Source organism: Oncorhynchus kisutch, unplaced genomic scaffold, assembly GCF_002021735.2.
Source record: "Oncorhynchus kisutch isolate 150728-3 unplaced genomic scaffold, Okis_V2 Okis03b-Okis08b_hom, whole genome shotgun sequence".
Taxonomy (NCBI): domain Eukaryota; kingdom Metazoa; phylum Chordata; class Actinopteri; order Salmoniformes; family Salmonidae; genus Oncorhynchus; species Oncorhynchus kisutch.
This window is the reverse complement of record NW_022261980.1, coordinates 20,226,152-20,249,062: the sequence shown is the minus strand read 5'-3', so window position 1 is coordinate 20,249,062 and position 22,911 is coordinate 20,226,152. Positions and strand designations below refer to the sequence as shown.

Genomic DNA, 22,911 nt, shown 5'->3' with positions numbered 1-22,911 from the left:
GGACTCAACTATATATGAGACAACTGACTCAACTTCATTTGAGACAACTGACTCAACTATATATGAGACAACTGACTCAACTTCATTTGAGACAACTGACTCAACTTCATTTGAGACAACTGACTCAACTTCATATGAGACAAACTATTGTTTTGGCAAGTCGGTTAGGGAATCTACTTTGTGCATGACACAAGTAATTTGTCCAACAATTGTTTACAGACAGATTATTTCACTTATAATTCACTGTATCACAATTCCAGTGGGTCAGAAGTTTACATACACTAAGCTGTCTGTGCCTTTAAACAGTTTGGAATATTCCAGAAAATGATGTCATGGCTTTAGAAGCTTTTGAAGGCCTACCTTCAAACTCAGTGCCTCTTTGCTTGACATCATGGGAAAATCAAAAGAAATCAGCCAAGTCCTCAGAATTTTCTTTGTAGACCTCCACAAGTCTGGTTCATCATTGGGAGCAATTTCCAAACACCGGAAGGTACCACATTCATCTGTATAAACACCATGGGACCACGCAGCCGTCATAACGCTCAGGAAGGAGATGCGTTCTGTCACCGAGAGAATAATGTACCTTGGTGCGAGAAGTGCAAATCAATCTTGGAACAACAAACAGCAAAAGCCCTTGTGAAGATGCTGGAGGAAACAGGTACAAAAGTATCTATATCCACAGCAAAACGAGGCCTATATCGACATAACCTGAAATGTCGCTCAGCAAGGAAGAAGCCACTGCTCCAAAACCGCCATAAAAAACAGACTTCGGTTTGCATCTGCACATGGGGACAAAGATTGTACTTTTTGGAGAAATGTCCTCTGGTCTGATGAAACAAAAATAGAACTGTCTGGCCTTATTGACCATCGTTATGTTTGGAGGAAAAAGGGGGAGGCTTGCAAGCCGAAGAACACCATCCCAACCGTGAAGCACGGGGGGGTGCTTTGCTGCAGGAGTTGACTGGTGCACTTCACAAAATAGGTGGCATCATGAGGATGGAAAATGATGTGGATATATTGAAAGCCACATCTCAAGACATCAGTCATGAAGTTATAGCATGGTCGCAAATGGGTCTTCCAAAAGGACAATGACACCAAGTATACTTCCAAAGTTGTGGCAAAATGACTTAAGGACGGCAAAGTCAAGATACTGGAGTAGCCATCACAAAGCCCTGACCTCAATCCTATAGAAAATGTGTGGGCAGAACTGAAAAAGCATGTGCGAGCAAGAAGCCCTACAAACCTGACTCAGTTACACCAGCTCTGTCAGGAGGAATGTGCCAAAATGCACCCAACTTATTGTGGGAAAGTTGTGGAAGGCTACCCGAAACGTTTAAACGACTTGCCAAAACTATAGTTTGTTAAAAAGGAGTTTTAATGACTCCAACCTAAGTGTATCTAAACTTCCGACTTCAACTGTACATATGAGATGAATAATGTAGGATATGTAGGATATGTAGGATATGTAGGATATGTAGGATATGTAGGATATGTAGGATATGTAGGATATGTAGGATATGTAGGATATGTAGGATATGTAGGATATGTAGGATATGTAGGATATGTAGGATATGTAGGATATGTAGGCATTATTAAAGTTTAGAGTGACACCTTTATGTAAGTCCATGTATTAAAGTCAGAGAGTTGAGTCTGTTTGTTGGCAGCAGCCTCTCCATGTTAGTGATGGCTGGTTAACTGTCTGATGGCTTGGAGACAGAGAGAGTTGAGTCTGTTTGTTGGCAGCAGCCTCTCCATGTTAGTGGTGGCTGGTTAACAGTCTGATGGCTTGGAGACAGAGAGAGTTGAGTCTGTTTGTTGGCAGCAGCCTCTCCATGTTAGTGATGGCTGGTTAACTGTCTGATGGCTTGGAGACAGAGAGAGTTGAGTCTGTTTGTTGGGAGCAGCCTCTCCATGTTAGTGGTGGCTGGTTAACTGTCTGATGGCTTGGAGACAGAGAGAGTTGAGTCTGTTTGTTGGGAGCAGCCTCTCCATGTTAGTGATGGCTGTTTAACAGTCTGATGGCTTGGAGACAGAGAGAGTTGAGTCTGTTTGTTGGCAGCAGCCTCTCCATGTTAGTGATGGCTGTTTAACAGTCTGATGCCTTGGAGACAGAGAGAGTTGAGTCTGTTTGTTGGCAGCAGCCTCTCCATGTTAGTGGTGGCTGGTTAACAGTCTGATGGCTTGGAGACAGAGAGAGTTGAGTCTGTTTGTTGGCAGCAGCCTCTCCATGTTAGTGGTGGCTGGTTAACAGTCTGATGGCTTGGAGACAGAGAGAGTTGAGTCTGTTTGTTGGCAGCAGCCTCTCCATGTTAGTGGTGGCTGGTTAACAGTCTGATGGCTTGGAGACAGAGAGAGTTGAGTCTGTTTGTTGGCAGCAGCCTCTCCATGTTAGTGGTGGCTGGTTAACTGTCTGATGGCTTGGAGACAGAGAGAGTTGATTCTGTTTGTTGGCAGCAGCCTCTCCATGTTAGTGATGGCTGGTTAACTGTCTGATGGCTTGGAGACAGAGAGAGTTGATTCTGTTTGTTGGCAGCAGCCTCTCCATGTTAGTGGTGGCTGGTTAACTGTCTGATGGCTTGGAGACAGAGAGAGTTGAGTCTGTTTGTTGGCAGCAGCCTCTCCATGTTAGTGGTGGCTGTTTAACAGTCTGATGGCTTGGAGACAGAGAGAGTTGATTCTGTTTGTTGGCAGCAGCCTCTCCATGTTAGTGGTGGCTGGTTAACTGTCTGATGGCTTGGAGACAGAGAGAGTTGATTCTGTTTGTTGGCAGCAGCCTCTCCATGTTAGTGGTGGCTGTTTAACAGTCTGATGGCTTGGAGACAGAGAGAGTTGAGTCTGTATGTTGGGAGCAGCCTCTCCATGTTAGTGATGGCTGTTTAACAGTCTGATGGCTTGGAGACAGAGAGAGTTGAGTCTGTTTGTTGGCAGCAGCCTCTCCATGTTAGTGATGGCTGTTTAACAGTCTGATGGCTTGGAGACAGAGAGAGTTGAGTCTGTTTGTTGGGAGCAGCCTCTCCATGTTAGTGATGGCTGTTTAACAGTCTGATGGCTTGGAGACAGAGAGAGTTGAGTCTGTTTGTTGGGAGCAGCCTCTCCATGTTAGTGGTGGCTGGTTAACTGTCTGATGGCTTGGAGACAGAGAGAGTTGATTCTGTTTGTTGGCAGCAGCCTCTCCATGTTAGTGGTGGCTGTTTAACAGTCTGATGGCTTGGAGACAGAGAGAGTTGAGTCTGTTTGTTGGCAGCAGCCTCTCCATGTTAGTGGTGGCTGGTTAACTGTCTGATGGCTTGGAGACAGAGAGAGTTGAGTCTGTTTGTTGGCAGCAGCCTCTCCATGTTAGTGATGGCTGTTTAACAGTCTGATGGCTTGGAGACAGAGAGAGTTGAGTCTGTTTGTTGGCAGCAGCCTCTCCATGTTAGTGGTGGCTGGTTAACTGTCTGATGGCTTGGAGACAGAGAGAGTTGAGTCTGTTTGTTGGGAGCAGCCTCTCCATGTTAGTGATGGCTGTTTAACAGTCTGATGGCTTGGAGACAGAGAGAGTTGAGTCTGTTTGTTGGCAGCAGCCTCTCCATGTTAGTGGTGGCTGGTTAACAGTCTGATGGCTTGGAGACAGAGAGAGTTGAGTCTGTTTGTTGGCAGCAGCCTCTCCATGTTAGTGATGGCTGTTTAACAGTCTGATGGCTTGGAGACAGAGAGAGTTGAGTCTGTTTGTTGGCAGCAGCCTCTCCATGTTAGTGATGGCTGGTTAACTGTCTGATGGCTTGGAGACAGAGAGAGTTGAGTCTGTTTGTTGGCAGCAGCCTCTCCATGTTAGTGATGGCTGTTTAACAGTCTGATGGCTTGGAGACAGAGAGAGTTGATTCTGTTTGTTGGCAGCAGCCTCTCCATGTTAGTGGTGGCTGGTTAACTGTCTGATGGCTTGGAGACAGAGAGAGTTGATTCTGTTTGTTGGGAGCAGCCTCTCTATGTTAGTGATGGCTGTTTAACAGTCTGATGGCTTGGAGACAGAGAGAGTTGAGTCTGTTTGTTGACAGCAGCCTCTCTATGTTAGTGATGGCTGTTTAACAGTCTGATGGCTTTGAGATTGAAGCTTTTTCAATCTCTCGGTCCCAGCTTTGATGCACCTGTACTGACCTCGCCTTCAGGATGATAGCGGGGTGAACAGGCAGTGGCTCGGCTGGTTGTTGTCCTTGATGATCTTTATGGCCTTCCTGTGACTTCGGGTGGTGTAGGTGTCCTGGAGGTTAGGTAGTTTGCCCCTGGTGATACGTTGTGCAGACCGCACTACCCTCTGGAGAGCCTTACGGTTGTGGGCGGAGCAGTTGCCGTACCAGGCGGTGATACAGCCCGACAGGATGCTCTCGATTGCGCATCTGTAAAAGTTTGTGAGTGTTTTTGATGACAAGCCACATTTCTTCAGCCTCCTGAGGTTCTTCACCATACCGTCTGTGTGGGTGGACCATTTCAGTTCGTCCGTGATGTGTACGCCGAGGAACTTAACTTTCCATCTTCTCCGCTACTGTGCTGTCGATGTGGATAGGGGGGTGCTCCCTCTGCTGTTTCCTGAACTCCACGATCATCTCCTTTGTTTTGTTGACGTTGATTGTGAGGTTATTTTCCTGGCACCACACTCCTAGGGCTCTCACCTCCTCCCTGTAGGCCGTCTCGTTGTTGTTGGTAATCAAGCCTACCACTGTTGTGTCGTCTGCAAAGTTGATGATTGAGTTGGAAGCGGCCACGCAGTCATGGGTGAACAGGGAGTACAGAAGAGGGCTGAGAACGCACCCTTGTGGGGCCCCCAGTGGGGTGCATTCTCAGCCCTCTCCTGTACTTATCATGAGGCTAATGGTGATGTTAAATGGGGGGCCCGAGTGGGGCAGCAGTCTAAGGCACTGCATTGTAGTGCTAGAGGCGTCACTACAGACCCTGGTTCAGCGGTCTAAGGCACTGCATTGTAGTGCTAGAGGCGTCACTACAGACTCGGGTTCACACAATTGGCCCAGCATCGTCCGGGTTAGGGGAGGGTTTGACCGGGGTAGGCCGTCATTGTAAATAAGAATTTGTTCTTAACTGACTTGCCTAGTTAAATAAAGGTTAAATAATAAAAAATAAAAACATTATTACAGAGTTTAATGGTTGTGAGGAGAAAACTGAGGATGGATCAACAACATTGTTACTCCAGATTAGTAACCTAATTGACAGAGTGAAAAGAAGGAAGCCTGTACAGAATAAAAATATTCCACAACATGCATCCTGTTTACAACAAGGCACTAAAGTAAAACTGCAAAAAAAAATGGAAAAACAATTCACTTCTTGTGGGAATACGAAGTGTTATGTTTGGGGCAAATCCAACACTTTACTGAGTACCGCTCTCCATATGTTCCAGGATAGTGGTGGCCTGCATCAGGTGGTGGTGGCTGCATCAGGTGGTGGTGGCTGCATCAGGTGGTGGTGGCTGCATCAGGTGGTGGTGGCTGCATCAGGTGGTGACTGCATCAGGTGGTGGTGGCGGCATCAGGTGGTGGTGGCTGCATCAGGTGGTGGCTACATCAGGTGGTGGCTGCATCAGTGGTGGTGGCTGCATCAGGTGGTGGCTGCATCAGGTGATGCTGCATCAGGTGGTGGTGGCTGCATCAGGTGGTGGTGGCTGCATCAGGTGGTGGCTACATCAGGTGGTGGCTGCATCAGTGGTGGTGGCTGCATCAGGTGGTGGCTGCATCAGGTGATGGCTGCATCAGGTGGTGGCTGCATCAGGTGGTGGTGGCTGCATCAGGTGGTGGCTCATCAGAGGGTGGTGGCTGCATCAGGTGGTGGTGGCTGCATCAGGTGGTGGTGGCTGCATCAGGTAGTAGTGGTTGCATCAGGTGGTGGTGGCTGCATCAGGTGGTGGTGGCTGCATCAGGTGGTGGCTGCATCAGGTGGTGGTGGCTGTATCAGGTGGTGGTGGCTGCATCAGGTGGTGGCTGCATCAGGTGATGGCTGCATCAGGTGGTGGCTGCATCAGGTGGTGGTGGCTGCATCAGGTGGTGGCTCATCAGAGGGTGGTGGCTGCATCAGGTGGTGGTGGCTGCATCAGGTGGTGGTGGCTGCATCAGGTAGTAGTGGTTGCATCAGGTGGTGGTGGCTGCATCAGGTGGTGGTGGCTGCATCAGGTGGTGGCTGCATCAGGTGGTGGTGGCTGTATCAGGTGGTGGTGGCTGCATCAGTGGTGGTGGCTGCATCAGTGGTGGTGGCTGCATCAGGTGGTGGCTGCATCAGGTGGTGGCTGCATCAGGTGGTGGCTGCATCAGGTGGTGGTGGCTGCATCAGGTGGTGGTGGCTGCATCAGGTGGTGGCGGCTGCATCAAGTGGTGGCGGCTGCATCAGGTGGTGGCGGCTGCATCAGGTGGTGGTGGCTGCATCAGGTGGTAGTGGCTGCATCAGGTGGTGGTGGCTGCATCAGGTGGTGGTGGCTGCATCAGGTGGTGGTGGCTGCATCAGGTGGTGGTGGTGGTGGCTGCATCAGGTGGTGGCTGCATCAGGTGGTGGCTGCATCAGGTGGTGGTGGCTGCATCAGGTGGTGGTGGCTGCATCAGGTGGTGGTGGCTGCATCAGGGGGTGGTGGCTGCATCAGGTGTTGGCTGCATCAGGTGGTGGTGGCTGCATCAGGTGGTGGTGGCTGCATCAGGTGGTGGCTGCATCAGGTGGTGGCTGCATCAGGTGGTAGCTGCATCAGGTGGTGGTGGCTGCATCAGGTGATGGTGGCTGCATCAGGTGGTTGGCTGCATCAGTTGGTAGTGGCTGCATCAGTTGGTGCTGGCTGCATCAGGTGGTGGCTATATCAGGTGGTGGCTGCATCAGGTGGTGGCTGCATCAGGTGGTGGTGGCTGCATCAGGTGGTGGTGGCTGCATCAGGTGGTGGTGGCTGCATCAGGTGGTGGCTGCATCAGGTGATGGCTGAATCAGGTGGTGGTGGCTGCATCAGAGGTGGTGGCTGCATCAGGTGGTGGTGGCTGCATCAGGTGGTGGTGGCTGCATCAGGTGGCGGCTGCATCAGGTGGTGGTGGCTGCATCAGGTGGTGGTGGCTGCATCAGGTGGCGGCTGCATCAGGTGGCGGCTGCATCAGGTGGTGGTGGCTGCACCAGGTGGTGGTGGATGCATCATGTGGTGGCTGCATCATGTGGTGGTGGCTGCATCATGTGGTGGTGGCTGCATCATGTGGTGGTGGCTGCATCAGGTGGTGGTGGCTGCATCAGGTGGTGGTGGCTGCATCAGGTGGTGGTGGCTGCATCAGGTGGTGTTGGCTGCATCAGGTGGTGGCGGCTGCATCTGGTGGTGGCGGCTGCATCAGGTGGTGGCGGCTGCATCAGGTGGTGGTGGCTGCATCAGGTGGTGGCTACATCAGGTGGTGGCTGCATCAGTGGTGTTGGCTGCATCAGGTGGTGGTGGCTGCATCAGGTGGTGGTGGCTGCATCAGGTGGTGGCTACATCAGGTGGTGGCTGCATCAGTGGTGGTGGCTGCATCAGGTGGTGGCTGCATCAGGTGGTGGCTGCATCAGGTGGTGGTGGCTGCATCAGGTGGTGGCTACATCAGGTGGTGGTTGCATCAGTGGTGGTGGCTGCATCAGGTGGTGGCTGCATCAGGTGATGGCTGCATCAGGTGGTGGCTCATCAGAGGGTGGTGGCTGCATCAGGTGGTGGTGGCTGCATCAGGTGGTGGTGGCTGTATCAGGTGGTAGTGGCTGCATCAGGTGGTGGTGGCTGCATCAGGTGGTGGTGGCTGCATCAGGTGGTGGTGGCTGCATCAGGTGGTGGCTGCATCAGGTGGTGGTGGTGGCTGCATCAGGTGGTGGCTGCATCAGGTGGTGGCTGCATTAGGGGTTGGTGGCTGCATCAGGGGGTGGTGGCTGCATCAGGGGGTGGTGGCTGCATCAGGTGGTGGCTGCATCAGGTGGTGGTGGCTGCATCAGGTGGTGGCTACATCAGGTGGTGGCTGCATCAGTGGTGGTGGCTGCATCAGGTGGTGGCTGCATCAGGTGGTGGTGGCTGCATCAGGTGGTGGCTCATCAGAGGGTGGTGGCTGCATCAGGTGGTGGTGGCTGCATCAGGTGGTGGTGGCTGCATCAGGTGGTAGTGGCTGCATCAGGTGGTGGTGGCTGCATCAGGTGGTGGTGGCTGCATCAGGTGGTGGCTGCATCAGGTGGTGGTGGCTGTATCAGGTGGTGGTGGCTGCATCAGGTGGTGGCTGCATCAGGTGGTGGCTGCATCAGGTGGTGGTGGCTGCATCAGGTGGTGGTGGCTGCATCAGGTGGTGGGGGCTGCATCAGGTGGTGGCGGCTGCATCAAGTGGTGGCGGCTGCATCAGGTGGTGGTGGCTGCATCAGGTGGTGGTGGCTGCTTCAGGTGGTAGTGGCTGCATCAGGTGGTGGTGGCTGCATCAGGTGGTGGTGGCTGCATCAGGTGGTGGTGGTGGTGGCTACATCAGGTGGTGGCTGCATCAGGTGGTATCTGCATCAGGTCGTGGCTGCATCAGGTGGTGGTGGCTGCATCAGGTGGTGGTGGCTGCATCAGGGGGTGGTGGCTGCATCAGGTGTTGGCTGCATCAGGTGGTGTTGGCTGCATCAGGTGGTGGCGGCTGCATCTGGTGGTGGCGGCTGCATCAGGTGGTGGCGGCTGCATCAGGTGGTGGTGGCTGCATCAGGTGGTGGTGGCTGCATCAGGTGGTGGTGGTGGCTGCATCTGGTGGTGGCTGCATCAGGTGGTGGCTGCATCAGGTGGTGGCTGCATCAGGTGGTGGCTGCATCAGGGGGTGGTGGCTGCATCAGGGGGTGGTGGCTGCATCAGGTGTTGGCTGCATCAGGTGGTGGTGGCTGCATCAGGTGGTGGTGGCTGCATCAGGTGGTGGCTACATCAGGTGGTGGCTGCATCAGTGGTGGTGGCTGCATCAGGTGGTGGCTGCATCAGGTGGTGGCTGCATCAGGTGGTGGTGGCTGCATCAGGTGGTGGCTACATCAGGTGGTGGTTGCATCAGTGGTGGTGGCTGCATCAGGTGGTGGCTGCATCAGGTGATGGCTGCATCAGGTGGTGGCTCATCAGAGGGTGGTGGCTGCATCAGGTGGTGGTGGCTGCATCAGGTGGTGGTGGCTGCATCAGGTGGTAGTGGCTGCATCAGGTGGTGGTGGCTGCATCAGGTGGTGGTGGCTGCATCAGGTGGTGGTGGCTGCATCAGGTGGTGGCTGCATCAGGTGGTGGTGGTGGCTGCATCAGGTGGTGGCTGCATCAGGTGGTGGCTGCATTAGGGGTTGGTGGCTGCATCAGGGGGTGGTGGCTGCATCAGGGGGTGGTGGCTGCATCAGCTGGTGGCTGCATCAGGTGGTGGTGGCTGCATCAGGTGGTGGCTACATCAGGTGGTGGCTGCATCAGTGGTGGTGGCTGCATCAGGTGGTGGCTGCATCAGGTGGTGGTGGCTGCATCAGGTGGTGGCTCATCAGAGGGTGGTGGCTGCATCAGGTGGTGGTGGCTGCATCAGGTGGTGGTGGCTGCATCAGGTGGTAGTGGCTGCATCAGGTGGTGGTGGCTGCATCAGGTGGTGGCTGCATCACGTGGTGGTGGCTGTATCAGGTGGTGGTGGCTGCATCAGGTGGTGGCTGCATCAGGTGGTGGCTGCATCAGGTGGTGGTGGCTGCATCAGGTGGTGGGGGCTGCATCAGGTGGTGGCGGCTGCATCAAGTGGTGGCGGCTGCATCAGGTGGTGGTGGCTGCATCAGGTGGTGGTGGCTGCTTCAGGTGGTAGTGGCTGCATCAGGTGGTGGTGGCTGCATCAGGTGGTGCATAGGTGGTGGTGGTGCATCAGGTGGTGGTGGTGGTGGCTACATCAGGTGGTGGCTGCATCAGGTGGTATCTGCATCAGGTCGTGGCTGCATCAGGTGGTGGTGGCTGCATCAGGTGGTGGTGGCTGCATCAGGGGGTGGTGGCTGCATCAGGGGGTGGTGGCTGCATCAGGGGGTGGTGGCTGCATCAGGTGGTGGCTGCATCAGGTGGTGGTGGCTGCATCAGGTGGTGGTGGCTGCATCAGGTGGTGGCTGCATCAGGTGGTGGCTGCATCAGGTGGTAGCTGCATCAGGTGGTGGTGGCTGCATCAGGTGATGGTGGCTGCATCAGGTGATGGTGGCTGCATCAGGTGGTGGCTGCATCAGGTGGTGGTGGCTGCATCAGAGGTGGTGGCTGCATCAGGTGGTGGTGGCTGCATCAGGTGGTGGCTGCATCAGGTGGTGGTGGCTGCATCAGGTGGTGGTGGCTGCATCAGGTGGTGGCTGCATCAGGTGGTGGTGGCTGCATCAGGTGGTGGTGGTGGTGGCTGCATCAGGTGGTGGTGGATGCATCAGGTGGTGGTGGCTGCATCAGGTGGTGGCTGTGTCAGGTGGTGGCTGCATCAGGTGGTGGCTGCATCAGGTGGTGGCTGCATCAGGTGGTGGTGGCTGCATCAGGTGGTGGCTGCATCAGGTGGTGGTGGCTGCATCAGGTGGTGGTGGCTGCATCAGGTGGTGGTGGCTGCATCAGGTGGTGGCTGCATCAGGTAGTGGTGGCTGCATCAGGTGGTGGTGGTGGTGGCTGCATCAGGTGGTGGTGGATGCATCAGGTGGTGGTGGCTGCATCAGGTGGTGGCTGTGTCAGGTGGTGGCTGCATCAGGTGGTGGCTGCATCAGGTGGTGGCTGCATCAGGTGGTGGTGGCTGCATCAGGTGGTGGTGGCTGCATCAGGTGTTGGTGGCTGCATCAGTGGTGGCTGCATCAGGTGATGGCTGCATCAGGGGGTGGTGGTGCATCAGAGGTGGTGCTGCATCAGGTGGTGGTGGCTGCATCAGGTGGTGGTGGCTGCATCAGAGGTGGTGGCTGCATCAGGTGGTGGTGGCTGCATCAGGTGGTGGTGGCTGCATCAGGTGGTGGCTGCATCAGGTGGTGGCTGCATCAGGTGGTGGTTGCTGCATCAGGTGGTGGCGGCTGCATCATGTGGTGGTGGCTGCATCATGTGGTGGTGGCTGCATCAGGTGGTGGTGGCTGCATCAGGTGGTGGTGGCTGCATCAGGTGGTGGTGTTGGCTGCATCTGGTGGTGGCTGCATCAGGTGGTGGCTGCATCAGGTGGTGGCTGCATCAGGTGGTGGTGGCTGCATCAGGGGGTGGTGGCTGCATCAGGTGGTGGTGGCTGCATCAGGTGGTGGTGTTGGCTGCATCTGGTGGTGGCTGCATCAGGTGGTGGCTGCATCAGGTGGTGGCTGCATCAGGTGGTGGTGGCTGCATCAGGGGGTGGTGGCTGCATCAGGGGGTGGTGGCTGCATCAGGGGGTGGTGGCTGCATCAGGTGGTGGCTGCATCAGGTGGTGGTGGCTGCATCAGGTGGTGGTGGCTGCATCAGGTGGTGGCTGCATCAGGTGGTGGCTGCATCAGGTGGTAGCTGCATCAGGTGGTGGTGGCTGCATCAGGTGATGGTGGCTGCATCAGGTGATGGTGGCTGCATCAGGTGGTGGCTGCATCAGGTGGTGGTGGCTGCATCAGAGGTGGTGGCTGCATCAGGTGGTGGTGGCTGCATCAGGTGGTGGCTGCATCAGGTGGTGGTGGCTGCATCAGGTGGTGGTGGCTGCATCAGGTGGTGGCTGCATCAGGTGGTGGTGGCTGCATCAGGTGGTGGTGGTGGTGGCTGCATCAGGTGGTGGTGGCTGCATCAGGTGGTGGTGGCTGCATCAGGTGGTGGCTGCATCAGGTGGTGGCTGCATCAGGTGGTGGTGGTGGTGGCTGCATCAGGTGGTGGCTGCATCAGGGGGTGGTGGCTGCATCAGGGGGTGGTGGCTGCATCAGGTGGTGTTGGCTGCATCAGGTGGTGGTGGCTGCATCTGGTGGTGGCTGCATCAGGTGGTGGCTGCATCAGGTGGTGGCTCCATCAGGTGGTGGTGGCATCAGAGGGTGGTGGCTGCATCAGGTGGTGTTGGCTGCATCAGGTGGTGGCTGCATCAGGTGGTGGTGGCTGCATCAGGTGGTGGTGGCTGCATCAGGTGGTGGTGGCTGCATCAGGTGGTTGCTGCATCAGGTAGTGGTGGCTGCATCAGGTGGTGGTGGTGGTGGCTGCATCAGGTGGTGGTGGATGCATCAGGTGGTGGTGGCTGCATCAGGTGGTGGCTGCGTCAGGTGGTGGCTGCATCAGGTGGTGGTGTTGGTGGCTGCATCAGGTGGTGGCTGCATCAGGTGTTGGTGGCTGCATCAGGGGGTGGTGGCTGCATCAGGTGGTGTTGGCTGCATCAGGTGGTGGTGGCTGCATCTGGTGGTGGCTGCATCAGGTGGTGGCTGCATCAGGTGGTGGCTCCATCAGGTGGTGGTGGCATCAGAGGGTGGTGGCTGCATCAGGTGGTGTTGGCTGCATCAGGTGGTGGTGGCTGCATCAGGTGGTGGTGGCTGCATCAGGTAGTGGCTGCATCAGGTGGTGGTGGCTGCATCAGGTGGTGGTGGCTGCATCAGGGGGTGGTGGCTGCATCAGGTGGTGTTGGCTGCATCAGGTGGTGGTGGCTGCATCAGGTGGTGACTGCATCAGGTGGTGGCTCCATCAGGTGGTGCTGGCTGCATCAGGTGGTGGTGGCTGCATCAGGTAGTAGCTGCATCAGGTGGTAGTTGCATCAGGTGGTGATGGCTGCATCAGGTGGTGGTGGCTGCATCAGGTGATGGCTGCATTAGGTGGTGGCTGCATCAGGTGGTGGTGGCTGCATCAGGTGGTGTTGGCTGCATCAGGTTGTGCCTGCATCAGGTGGTGGTGGCTGCATCAGGTGGTGGTGGTGGTGGCTGCATCAGGTGGTGGTGGCTTCATCAGGTGGTCACTGCATCAGGTGGTGGCTGCATCAGGTGGTGGTGGCTGCATCAGTGGTGGTGGCTGCATCAGGTGGTGGTGGCTGCATCAGGTGGTGGTGGCTGCATCAGGTGGTGGCTGCATCAGGTGGTGCTGGCTTCATCAGGTGGTGATGGCTGCATCAGGCCTTGAGTATGATTGGAATCGTTAATGCAACCGCTGTGTTACATTTATTTTTCACGTTACAGAATTAGTTCACTGGGCTATAATATGAGACGGTGCTCAGAAATTAGCATTATGTCTCCTCTATCTCGGAGTCCACAGAAACCCATAATTAACACATAAATATTCCCTTACCTTTGATGTTCTTCGATCAGAAGACGTGCAAGGAGTTATACTTACCAAAAACTGCCTTTAGTTTTCAAGCCTGTGTCTTTAGGTTACCAAACGCAACAAAATCCGGTTGAAATGCAGCCAAAATTCTAGTCGATGCGCATCTAAACTTCAAAATGACATATTATATGTCGACTAAACTGGTCAAACTAAGTGCAGAATCAAGCTTAAACATGTTCTAAACATACAAAAAAAACTTAGCCCGAACAGACAAACCGAAATCGTTTGGTCAATCCTGGAAGAAAGAGAGCTACGGACCAGACGTGCGCATGAAAGTACATGTATTTTCGCGTGACCCGGAGGTTTCAGCCCGCCAAAACTCGAGCGCACGAGCGATTCTCACAAAGAGAGGCCCCACTGAAAGAGGACACCGCGCTGAAGAGATAGGAACTGTTCCCAGGTCTGTAGCTGGTTGGGAAGGGTTGGGGCAATGACGTCAAAGTTGGTGAAACTTTCATGAAGGCAAGAGAGAGTTTGGTAGAATGGCTGCCCTGAGAGTTCTGCTTTACATACAGACATAATTTGAACGGTTTTAGAAGCTTTAGAGTGTTTTCTATTCAATAATAATTATTATATGCATATATTAGCTATTTTTAACAGATTTTTTTTCAGTTTACTATGGGCACGCAATTCCTCCAAAGGGGGCAGTAGTCGGACCTATCTTTAACAGGTTTTAAGGACTGGGGAGTTTTTCAGAAAAAAAACAATGAGTCCAAATTTGAGATTTTTTTTCTCCAACCGCCGTGTCTTTGTGAGATGCAGAGTAGGTGAAAGGACGATCTCATCATGTGAGGTTCCCACAGTGAAGCATGGAGGAGGAGATGTGATGATGTGGGTGTGCTTCACTGGTGACACTGTTACATTTCAAAGGCACACTTAACCAGCACGGGTAACACAGCATTCAGCAGCAATACGCCATCCCATAAGGTTTGTGCTTAGTGGGACAATCATTTGTTTTTAAACAGGACAATGACCCAACACACCTCCAGGCTGTGTAAGGGATATTTCACCAATAAGGAGAGTGATGGAGTGCTGCATCAGATGACCTTGCCTCCACAATCACCCGACCTCAACCCAATTGAGATAGTTTCAGATGAGTTGGACCGCAGAGTGAAGGAAAAGCAGCCAACAAGTGCTCAGTATATGTGGGAACTCATTCAAAAAGTATTCCAGGTGAAGCTGATTGAGAGAATGCCAAGATAATGCAAAGCTGTCATCAAGGCAAAGGGTGGCTACTTTGAAGAATCTAAAATCTAAAATATTTTTGATTTGTATAACACATTTTTGGTTACGACATGATTCCATATGTGTTATTTCATAGTTTTGATATATTCACTATTGTTCTACAATGTAGAAAATAGTAAAAATAAAGAAAAACCTTTGAATGAGAAGGCGTGTCCGAACCTTTGACTGGTACTATAGGTAAATAAAATATTTATTTTTCTTTTTCAATAAATTTGCAAAGATTTTCAATAAATGTTTTCACTATGTCATTATTGTGTTTTGTGTGGAGATGGGTGAGAGAGAGAAAAACTATTCTGGTGCAACATCCAGAAAAATCACAAAGTTTATCTAACTCTGAATCTATATTTTTGTAAAAACATCTCTCTCTCTCTCAATCTCACTATCTCCTCTGTCTGTCTCTCTCTCTCACTCTCTCCTCTGTCTCTCTCACTCTCACTCTCTCCTCTGTCTCTCTCTCTCTCCCTCTCTCTCTCTGCCTCTCTCTCTCTCTCTCCTCTGTCTTTCTCTCGCTCTCTCTCTCTCTCTCTCTCTCTCTCTCTCTCTCTCTCTCTCTCTCTCTCTCTCTCTCTCTCTCTCTCTCTCTCTTTCTCTCTCTCTGCCTCTCTCTCTCTCTCTCTCTCTCTCTCTCTCTCTCTCTCTCTCTCTCTCTCTCTAGAAACCTATCCAAGAACCCTCTAACCACCTTGTCCTGGCAACTGTTCCAGAACCTGCAACTTTCCGAGCTGTAAGTTACATTCTCATTCAAGCTAAAGTGTGTGTGTGTTTCAGAACCTGCATACAGCAAAACAACCGCGTAAAACACGACGCATTGTCTGTGTGAGTCTCAAACAGCATCTTGTTCTATATATAGTCCCATAGGGCTCTGGTCTAAAGTAGTGCACTACATAGGGAATAGGGTGTCCTTTGGGACATAGAGGCGGTGTCATGGCACTGTGATCCGGAATTCAGTTATCCAGCATAATTAAGACACTGCAGAGAGAGTTAGAGGCAGTCTGACCTCATTCTCCTGTTAGTTATGAATATTGCAGTAAAAGTCAGGCCCAATCTGATGCTCCTTCAGCACCACTAGTAGAATATTACAGTCTGGTCCAGTCTGGTCCAGTCTGATGCTCCTTCAGCACCACCAGTAGAATATTACAGTCTGGTCCAGTCTGATGCTCCCTCAGCACCACCAGTAGAATATTACAGTCTGGTCCAGTCTGATGCTCTTTCTGCACCACTAGTAGAATATTACAGTCTGGTCCAGTCTGGTCCAGTCTGATGCTCCTTCAGCACCACCAGTAGAATAATACAGTCTGGTCCAGTCTGATGCTCTTTCTGCACCACCAGTAGAATATTACAGTCTGGTCCAGTCTGATGCTCTTTCAGCACCACCAGTAGAATATTACAGTCTGGTCCAGTCTGATGCTCTTTCAGCACCACCAGTAGAATATTACAGTCTGGTCCAGTCTGATGCTCTTTCAGCACCACGAGTAGAATATTACAGTCCGGTCCAGTCTGGTCCAGTCTGATGCTCTTTCTGCAACACTAGTAGAATATTACAGTCCGGTCCAGTCTAGTCCAGTCTGATGCTCTTTCAGAACCGCCAGTAGAATATTACAGTCTGGTCCAGTCTGATGCTCCTTCAGCACCACCAGTAGAATATTACAGTCTGGTCCAGTCTGATGCTCTTTCAGCACCACCAGTAGAATATTACAGTCTGGTCCAGTCTGGTCCAGTCTGATGCTCCTTCAGCACCACCAGTAGAATATTACAGTCTGGTCCAGTCTGATGCTCTTTCAGCACCACCAGTAGAATATTACAGTCTGGTTCAGTCTGATTCTCCTTCAGCACCACTAGTAGAATATTACAGTCTGGTCCAGTCTGGTCCAGTCTGATGCTCCTTCAGCACCACAAGTAGAATATTACAGCATGGTCCAGTCTGATGCTTTTTCTGCACCACCAGTAGAATATTACAGTCCGGTCCAGTCTGATGCTCCTTCAGCACCACCAGTAGAATATTACAGTCTGGTCCAGTCTGGTCCAGTCTGATGCTCTTTCTGCACCACTAGTAGAATATTACAGTTTGGTCAAGTCTGGTCCAGTCTGATGCTCCTTCAGCACCACCAGTAGAATATTACAGTCTGGTCCAGTCTGATGCTCTTTCAGCACCACCAGTTGAATATTACAGTCTGGTCCAGTCTGATGCTCTTTCAGCACCACCAGTAGAATATTACAGTCCGGTCCAGTCTGGACCAGTCTGATGCTCTTTCAGCACCACTAGTAGAATATTACAGTCCGGTCCAGTCTGGTCCAGTCAGATGCTCATTCTTCACCACTAGTAGAATATTACAGTCCGGTCCAGTCTGGTCCAGTCTGATGATCTTTCTACACCACTAGTATAATATTACAGTCTGGTCCAGGCTGATGCTCTTTCAGCACCGCCAGTAGAATATTACTGTCTGGTCAAGTCTGATGCTCCTTCAGCACCACCAGTAGAATATTACAGTCTTGTCCAGTCTGGTCCAGTCTGATGCTCTTTCAGCACCACCAGTAGAATATTACAGTCTGGTCCAGTCTGGTCCAGTCTGATGCTCTTTCAGCACCACCAGTAGATTATTACAGTCTGGTCCACTCTGGTCCAGTCTGATGCTCTTTCAGCACCACCAGTAGAATATTACAGTCTGGTCCAGTGATGCTCCTTCAGCACCGCCAGTAGAATATTACAGTCTGGTCCAGTCTGATGCTCTTTCAGCACCACCAGTAGAATATTCCAGTCTGGTCCAGTCTGGTCCAGTCTGATGCTCTTTCAGCACCGCCAGTAGAATATTACAGTCTGGTCCAGTCTTGTCCAGTGTAGTCCAGTCTGATGCTCTTTCAGCACCACCAGTATAATATTACAGTCTGGTCCAGTCTGGTCCAGTCTGATGCTCCTTCAGCACCGCCAGTAGAATATTACAGTCTGGTCCAGTCTGATGCTCTTTCTGCACCACTAGTAGAATATTACAGTCCGGTCCAGTCTAGTCCAGTCTGATGCTCTTTCAGCACCGCCAGTAGAATATTACAGTCTGGTCCAGTCTGGTCCAGTCTGATGCTCCTTCAGCACCACAAGTAGAATATTACAGCATGGTCCAGTCTGATGCTTTTTCTGCACCACCAGTAGAATATTACAGTCCGGTCCAGTCTGATGCTCCTTCAGCACCACCAGTAGAATATTACAGTCTGGTCCAGTCTGGTCCAGTCTGATGCTCCTTCAGCACCACCAGTAGAATATTACAGTCTGGTCCAGTCTGATGCTCTTTCAGCACCACCAGTTGAATATTACAGTCTGGTCCAGTCTGATGCTCTTTCAGCACCACCAGTAGAATATTACAGTCCGGTCCAGTCTGGACCAGTCTGATGCTCTTTCAGCACCACTAGTAGAATATTACAGTCCGGTCCAGTCTGGTCCAGTCAGATGCTCATTCTTCACCACTAGTAGAATATTACAGTCCGGTCCAGTCTGGTCCAGTCTGATGATCTTTCTACACCACTAGTATAATATTACAGTCTGGTCCAGGCTGATGCTCTTTCAGCACCGCCAGTAGAATATTACTGTCTGGTCAAGTCTGATGCTCCTTCAGCACCACCAGTAGAATATTACAGTCTTGTCCAGTCTGGTCCAGTCTGATGCTCTTTCAGCACCACCAGTAGAATATTACAGTCTGGTCCAGTCTGGTCCAGTCTGATGCTCCTTCAGCACCACCAGTAGAATATTACAGTCTGGTCCAGTGATGCTCCTTCAGCACCGCCAGTAGAATATTACAGTCTGGTCCAGTCTGATGCTCTTTCAGCACCACCAGTAGAATATTCCAGTCTGGTCCAGTCTGGTCCAGTGTAGTCCAGTCTGATGCTCTTTCAGCACCACTAGTAGAATATTACAGTCCGGTCCAGTCTGGTCCAGTCTGATGCTCTTTCAGCACCGCCAGTAGAATATTACAGTCCCCCCCCTCATCTCAGGGAAGGTCTGCCTCCCTGTTTCCTCTCCTCTCCCTCCTCATCTCAGGGAAGGTCTGCCTCCCTGTTTCCTCTCCTCCCCCTCCTCATCTCAGGGAAGGTCTGCCACCCTGTTTCCTCCCCTTCCTCATCTCAGGGAAGGTCTGCCTCCCTGTTTCTTCTCCTCCCCCTCCTCATCTCAGGGAAGGTCTGCCACCCTGTTCCCTCCCCTTCCTCATCTCAGGGAAGGTCTGCCTCCATGTTTCCTCTCCTCCTCATCCCAGGGAAGGTCTGCCTCCCTGTTTCCTCTCCTCCTCCTCCTCATCTCAGGGAAGGTCTCCCTCCCTGTTTCCTCTCCTCTCCTCCTCATCTCAGGGAAGGTCTGCCTCCCTGTTTCCTCTCCTCCCCCTCCTCATCTCAGGGAAGGTCTGCCACCCTGTTTCCTCCCCTTCCTCATCTCAGGGAAGGTCTGCCTCCATGTTTCCTCTCCTCCTCATCTCAGGGAAGGTCTACCTCCCTGTTTCCTCTCCTCCTCCTCCTCATCTCAGGGAAGGTCTCCCTCCCTGTTTCCTCTCCTCTCCTCCTCATCTCAGGGAAGGTCTCCCTCCCTGTTTCCTCTCCTCCTCATCTCAGGGAAGGTCTGCCTCCCTGTTTCCTCTCCTCCTCCTCCTCATCTCAGGGAAGGTCTCCCTCCCTGTTTCCTCTCCTGCCCCGCCTCATCCCATTCCTCTTCAAAGAGGTTCCCAATCAACATGTTGAACTGCCTGAGAGGCAGCAGTACATCCTGTTGGAGGGAACTCTTTAGATTGTTCCATAGATGGGGTACAGACAAACTAAAAGCTGCTGTACCTAACTCTGAGGAGACCCAAGGGATTTCCATCCCTGAGACCAGGTATTTTGGAATGTGGGACACATTCCGCCATGTTTAATACAGGTACATGTTTACTCAGCAGATAATTATCAAACCCAGTCAAATTGGAAAAAAACATTACAGATTATCTTTGTTTGACAATTTTTCTCAGCAATTCAGTACCCTGATCTTTTGTCATTCTAGTGAAAGAGGCCCAACGTGATGCTGAACAATGATGTGATGCTGAACAATGTAGTCTGACTCCATATTATGCTTCACTGCTTGGGATACAGAGGAAACAGAGGAAACAGATGGTGTTTTTGTCTCTCTGGGCCCTGCAGTGGAGCTACAGTAGCCAGCTTGGCCTTCCAGAACTGCTGCACAGCCAGCCTAACCCTTCTCTTGGGAAGCAGCCCTAATGTATTACAGTGGTGGGTTATACATGATAAATGGTCGATCTGCTGTAGTTTCTCTGAGGGGGATATGATGGGAGACCATTTGAGGAAGGCTGGGTCACTTCAGCCCACATTTTCATTCTTCAGCAGCTACTGTAACTCCATCTGCTAGAAGCTGTCTGTCTGTCTGAGAATTAGACAGTATAGACTGCAGTCCTTTGATAGACCTTGGTTTAGATGACAGAGAATTAGACAGTAAAGACTACAGTCCTTTGATAGACCTTGGGTTAGATGACAGAGAATTAGACACTATAGACTGCAGTCCTTTTGATAGGCCTTGGTTTAGATGACAGAGAATTAGACAGTAAAGACTACAGTCCTTTGATAGACCTTGGTTTAGATGACAGAGAATTAGACAGTATAGACTGCAGTCCTGCATCTATGTGTCTGCATCTGTGTGTCTATGTTTGTGAAAGCATCTTCCTCTTTAATTCTGGCATTCTCTATTGAAGCTCATAGCTTCCTCTGTAATCCTGGCCTCCTCTATTGAAGCTCATAGCTTCCTCTGTAATCCTGGCCTCCTCTATTGAAGCTCATAGCTTCCTCTGTAATCCTGGCCTCCTCTATTGAAGCTCATAGCTTCCTCTGTAATCCTGGCCTCCTCTATTGAAGCTCATAGCTTCCTCTGTAATCCTGGCCTCCTCTATTGAAGCTCATAGCTTCCTCTGTAATCCTGGCCTCCTCTATTGAAGCTCATAGCTTCCTCTGTAATCCTGGCTTCCTCTATTGAAGCTCATAGCTTCCTCTGTAATCCTGGCCTCCTCTATTGAAGCTCATAGCTTCCTCTGTAATCCTGGCCTCCTCTATTGAAGCTCATAGCTTCCTCTGTAATCCTGGCCTCCTCTATTGAAGCTCATAGCTTCCTCTGTAATCCTGGCCTCCTCTATTGAAGCTCATAGCTTCCTCTGTAATCCTGGCCTTCTCTATTGAAGCTCATAGCTTCCTCTGTAATCCTGGCCTCCTCTATTGAAGCTCATAGCTTCCTCTGTAATCCTGGCCTCCTCTATTGAAGCTCATAGCTTCCTCTGTAATCCTGGCTTCCTCTATTGAAGCTCATAGCTTCCTCTGTAATCCTGGCTTCCTCTATTGAAGCTCATAGCTTCCTCTGTAATCCTGGCTTCCTCTATTGAAGCTCATAGCTTCCTCTGTAATCCTGGCCTCCTCTATTGAAGCTCATAGCTTCCTCTGTAATCCTGGCCTCCTCTATTGAAGCTCATAGCTTCCTCTGTAATCCTGGCCTCCTCTATTGAAGCTCATAGCTTCCTCTGTAATCCTGGCCTCCTCTATTGAAGCTCATAGCTTCCTCTGTAATCCTGGCCTCCTCTATTGAAGCTCATAGCTTCCTCTGTAATCCTGGCTTCCTCTATTGAAGCTCATAGCTTCCTCTGTAATCCTGGCTTCCTCTATTGAAGCTCATAGCTTCCTCTGTAATCCTGGCCTCCTCTATTGAAGCTCATAGCTTCCTCTGTAATCCTGGCTTCCTCTATTGAAGCTCATAGCTTCCTCTGTAATCCTGGCCTCCTCTATTGAAGCTCATAGCTTCCTCTGTAATCCTGGCCTCCTCTATTGAAGCTCATAGCTTCCTCTGTAATCCTGGCCTCCTCTATTGAAGCTCATAGCTTCCTCTGTAATCCTGGCCTCCTCTATTGAAGCTCATAGCTTCCTCTGTAATCCTGGCCTCCTCTATTGAAGCTCATAGCTTCCTCTGTAATCCTGGCCTCCTCTATTGAAGCTCATAGCTTCCTCTGTAATCCTGGCCTCCTCTATTGAAGCTCATAGCTTCCTCTGTAATCCTGGCCTCCTCTATTGAAGCTCATAGCTTCCTCTGTAATCCTGGCTTCCTCTATTGAAGCTCATAGCTTCCTCTGTAATCCTGGCCTCCTCTATTGAAGCTCATAGCTTCCTCTGTAATCCTGGCCTCCTCTATTGAAATTTAGAGCTTCACATATTCAAACATTGGTGCTTCTCTGTGAGTGGATTTTCTCCTGACTGGAATAGTCTGATCAAACCTGCAGTCCTTTGATAGACCTTGGTTTAGATGACAGAGAATTAGACAGTAAAGACTGCAGTCCTTTTGATAGGCCTTGGTTTAGATGACAGAGAATTAGACAGTAAAGACTGCAGTCCTTTTGATAGGCCTTGGTTTAGATGACAGAGAATTAGACAGTATAGACTGCAGTCCTTTGATAGACCTTGGTTTAGATGACAGAGAATTAGACAGTATAGACTGCAGTCCTTTGATAGGCCTTGGTTTAGATGACAGAGAATTAGACAGTATAGACTGCAGTCCTTTGATAGACCTTGGTTTAGATGACAGAGAATTAGACAGTATAGACTGCAGTCCTTTGATAGACCTTGGTTTAGATGACATCGAATTAGACAGTAAAGACTACAGTCCTTTGATAGACCTTGGTTTAGATGACAGAGAATTAGACAGTAAAGACTACAGTCCTTTGATAGACCTTGGGTTAGATGACAGAGAATTAGACAGTATAGACTGCAGTCCTTTTGATAGGCCTTGGTTTAGATGACAGAGAATTAGACAGTATAGACTGCAGTCCTTTGATAGACCTTGGTTTAGATGACAGAGAATTAGACAGTAAAGACTGCAGTCCTTTGGTTTAGATGGGGCGGCAGGGTAGCCTAGTGGTTAGAGCGTTGGAGGATGGACGGTGTGGTGTTTGACTGTGGTTGTGGTGTGTTGTTGTTTACAGGAGGCTGGACGGTGTGGTGTTTGACTGTGGTTGTGGTGTGTTGTTGTTTACAGGAGGCTGGACGGTGTGGTGTTTGACTGTGGTTGCGACGTGCGTTGGATCCAGCTTTGGCAGCAGAGAGGAGAGGCGGGGCTTCACACCCAGATGCTGTTCTGCAGAAACGGGGCCTTTAAGATACGATTGCAAAACATGTACATTACCTTATGTGGTAAGGACACACACACACACACGTGTGCACACACACACATGCACACTCACACACGCACACAGACACACACACACATGCACACACACACATGCACGCTCACACACGCACACAGACACACACACATAAATAAAGTGCATTCGGAAAGTATTCAGACCCCTCGACTTTTTGCACAAAAAAAAACCAAAAATATGAAATATCACATTTACAAAAGTATTTGTTGAAGCACCAGCGATTACAGCCTCGAGTCTTCTTGGGTATGACGCTACAAGCTTGGCACACCTGTA

At 51.2% G+C, this 22,911-nt stretch overlaps 1 protein-coding gene across 2 annotated transcripts in view; it reads left to right on the top strand.

Annotated features, from left to right (window-relative positions):
• The window catches only part of LOC116359544 (NT-3 growth factor receptor), a 120,767-nt gene that overhangs the window by 27,809 nt on the left and 70,047 nt on the right, over positions 1-22,911 (top strand). For both annotated transcript variants that reach the window (XM_031812304.1, XM_031812303.1), the window contains exons 4-5: positions 15,102-15,170; positions 22,473-22,627. In XM_031812304.1, the coding sequence (XP_031668164.1) occupies positions 15,102-15,170; positions 22,473-22,627 (224 nt within the window). The remainder of the gene's footprint in view (positions 1-15,101; positions 15,171-22,472; positions 22,628-22,911) is intronic.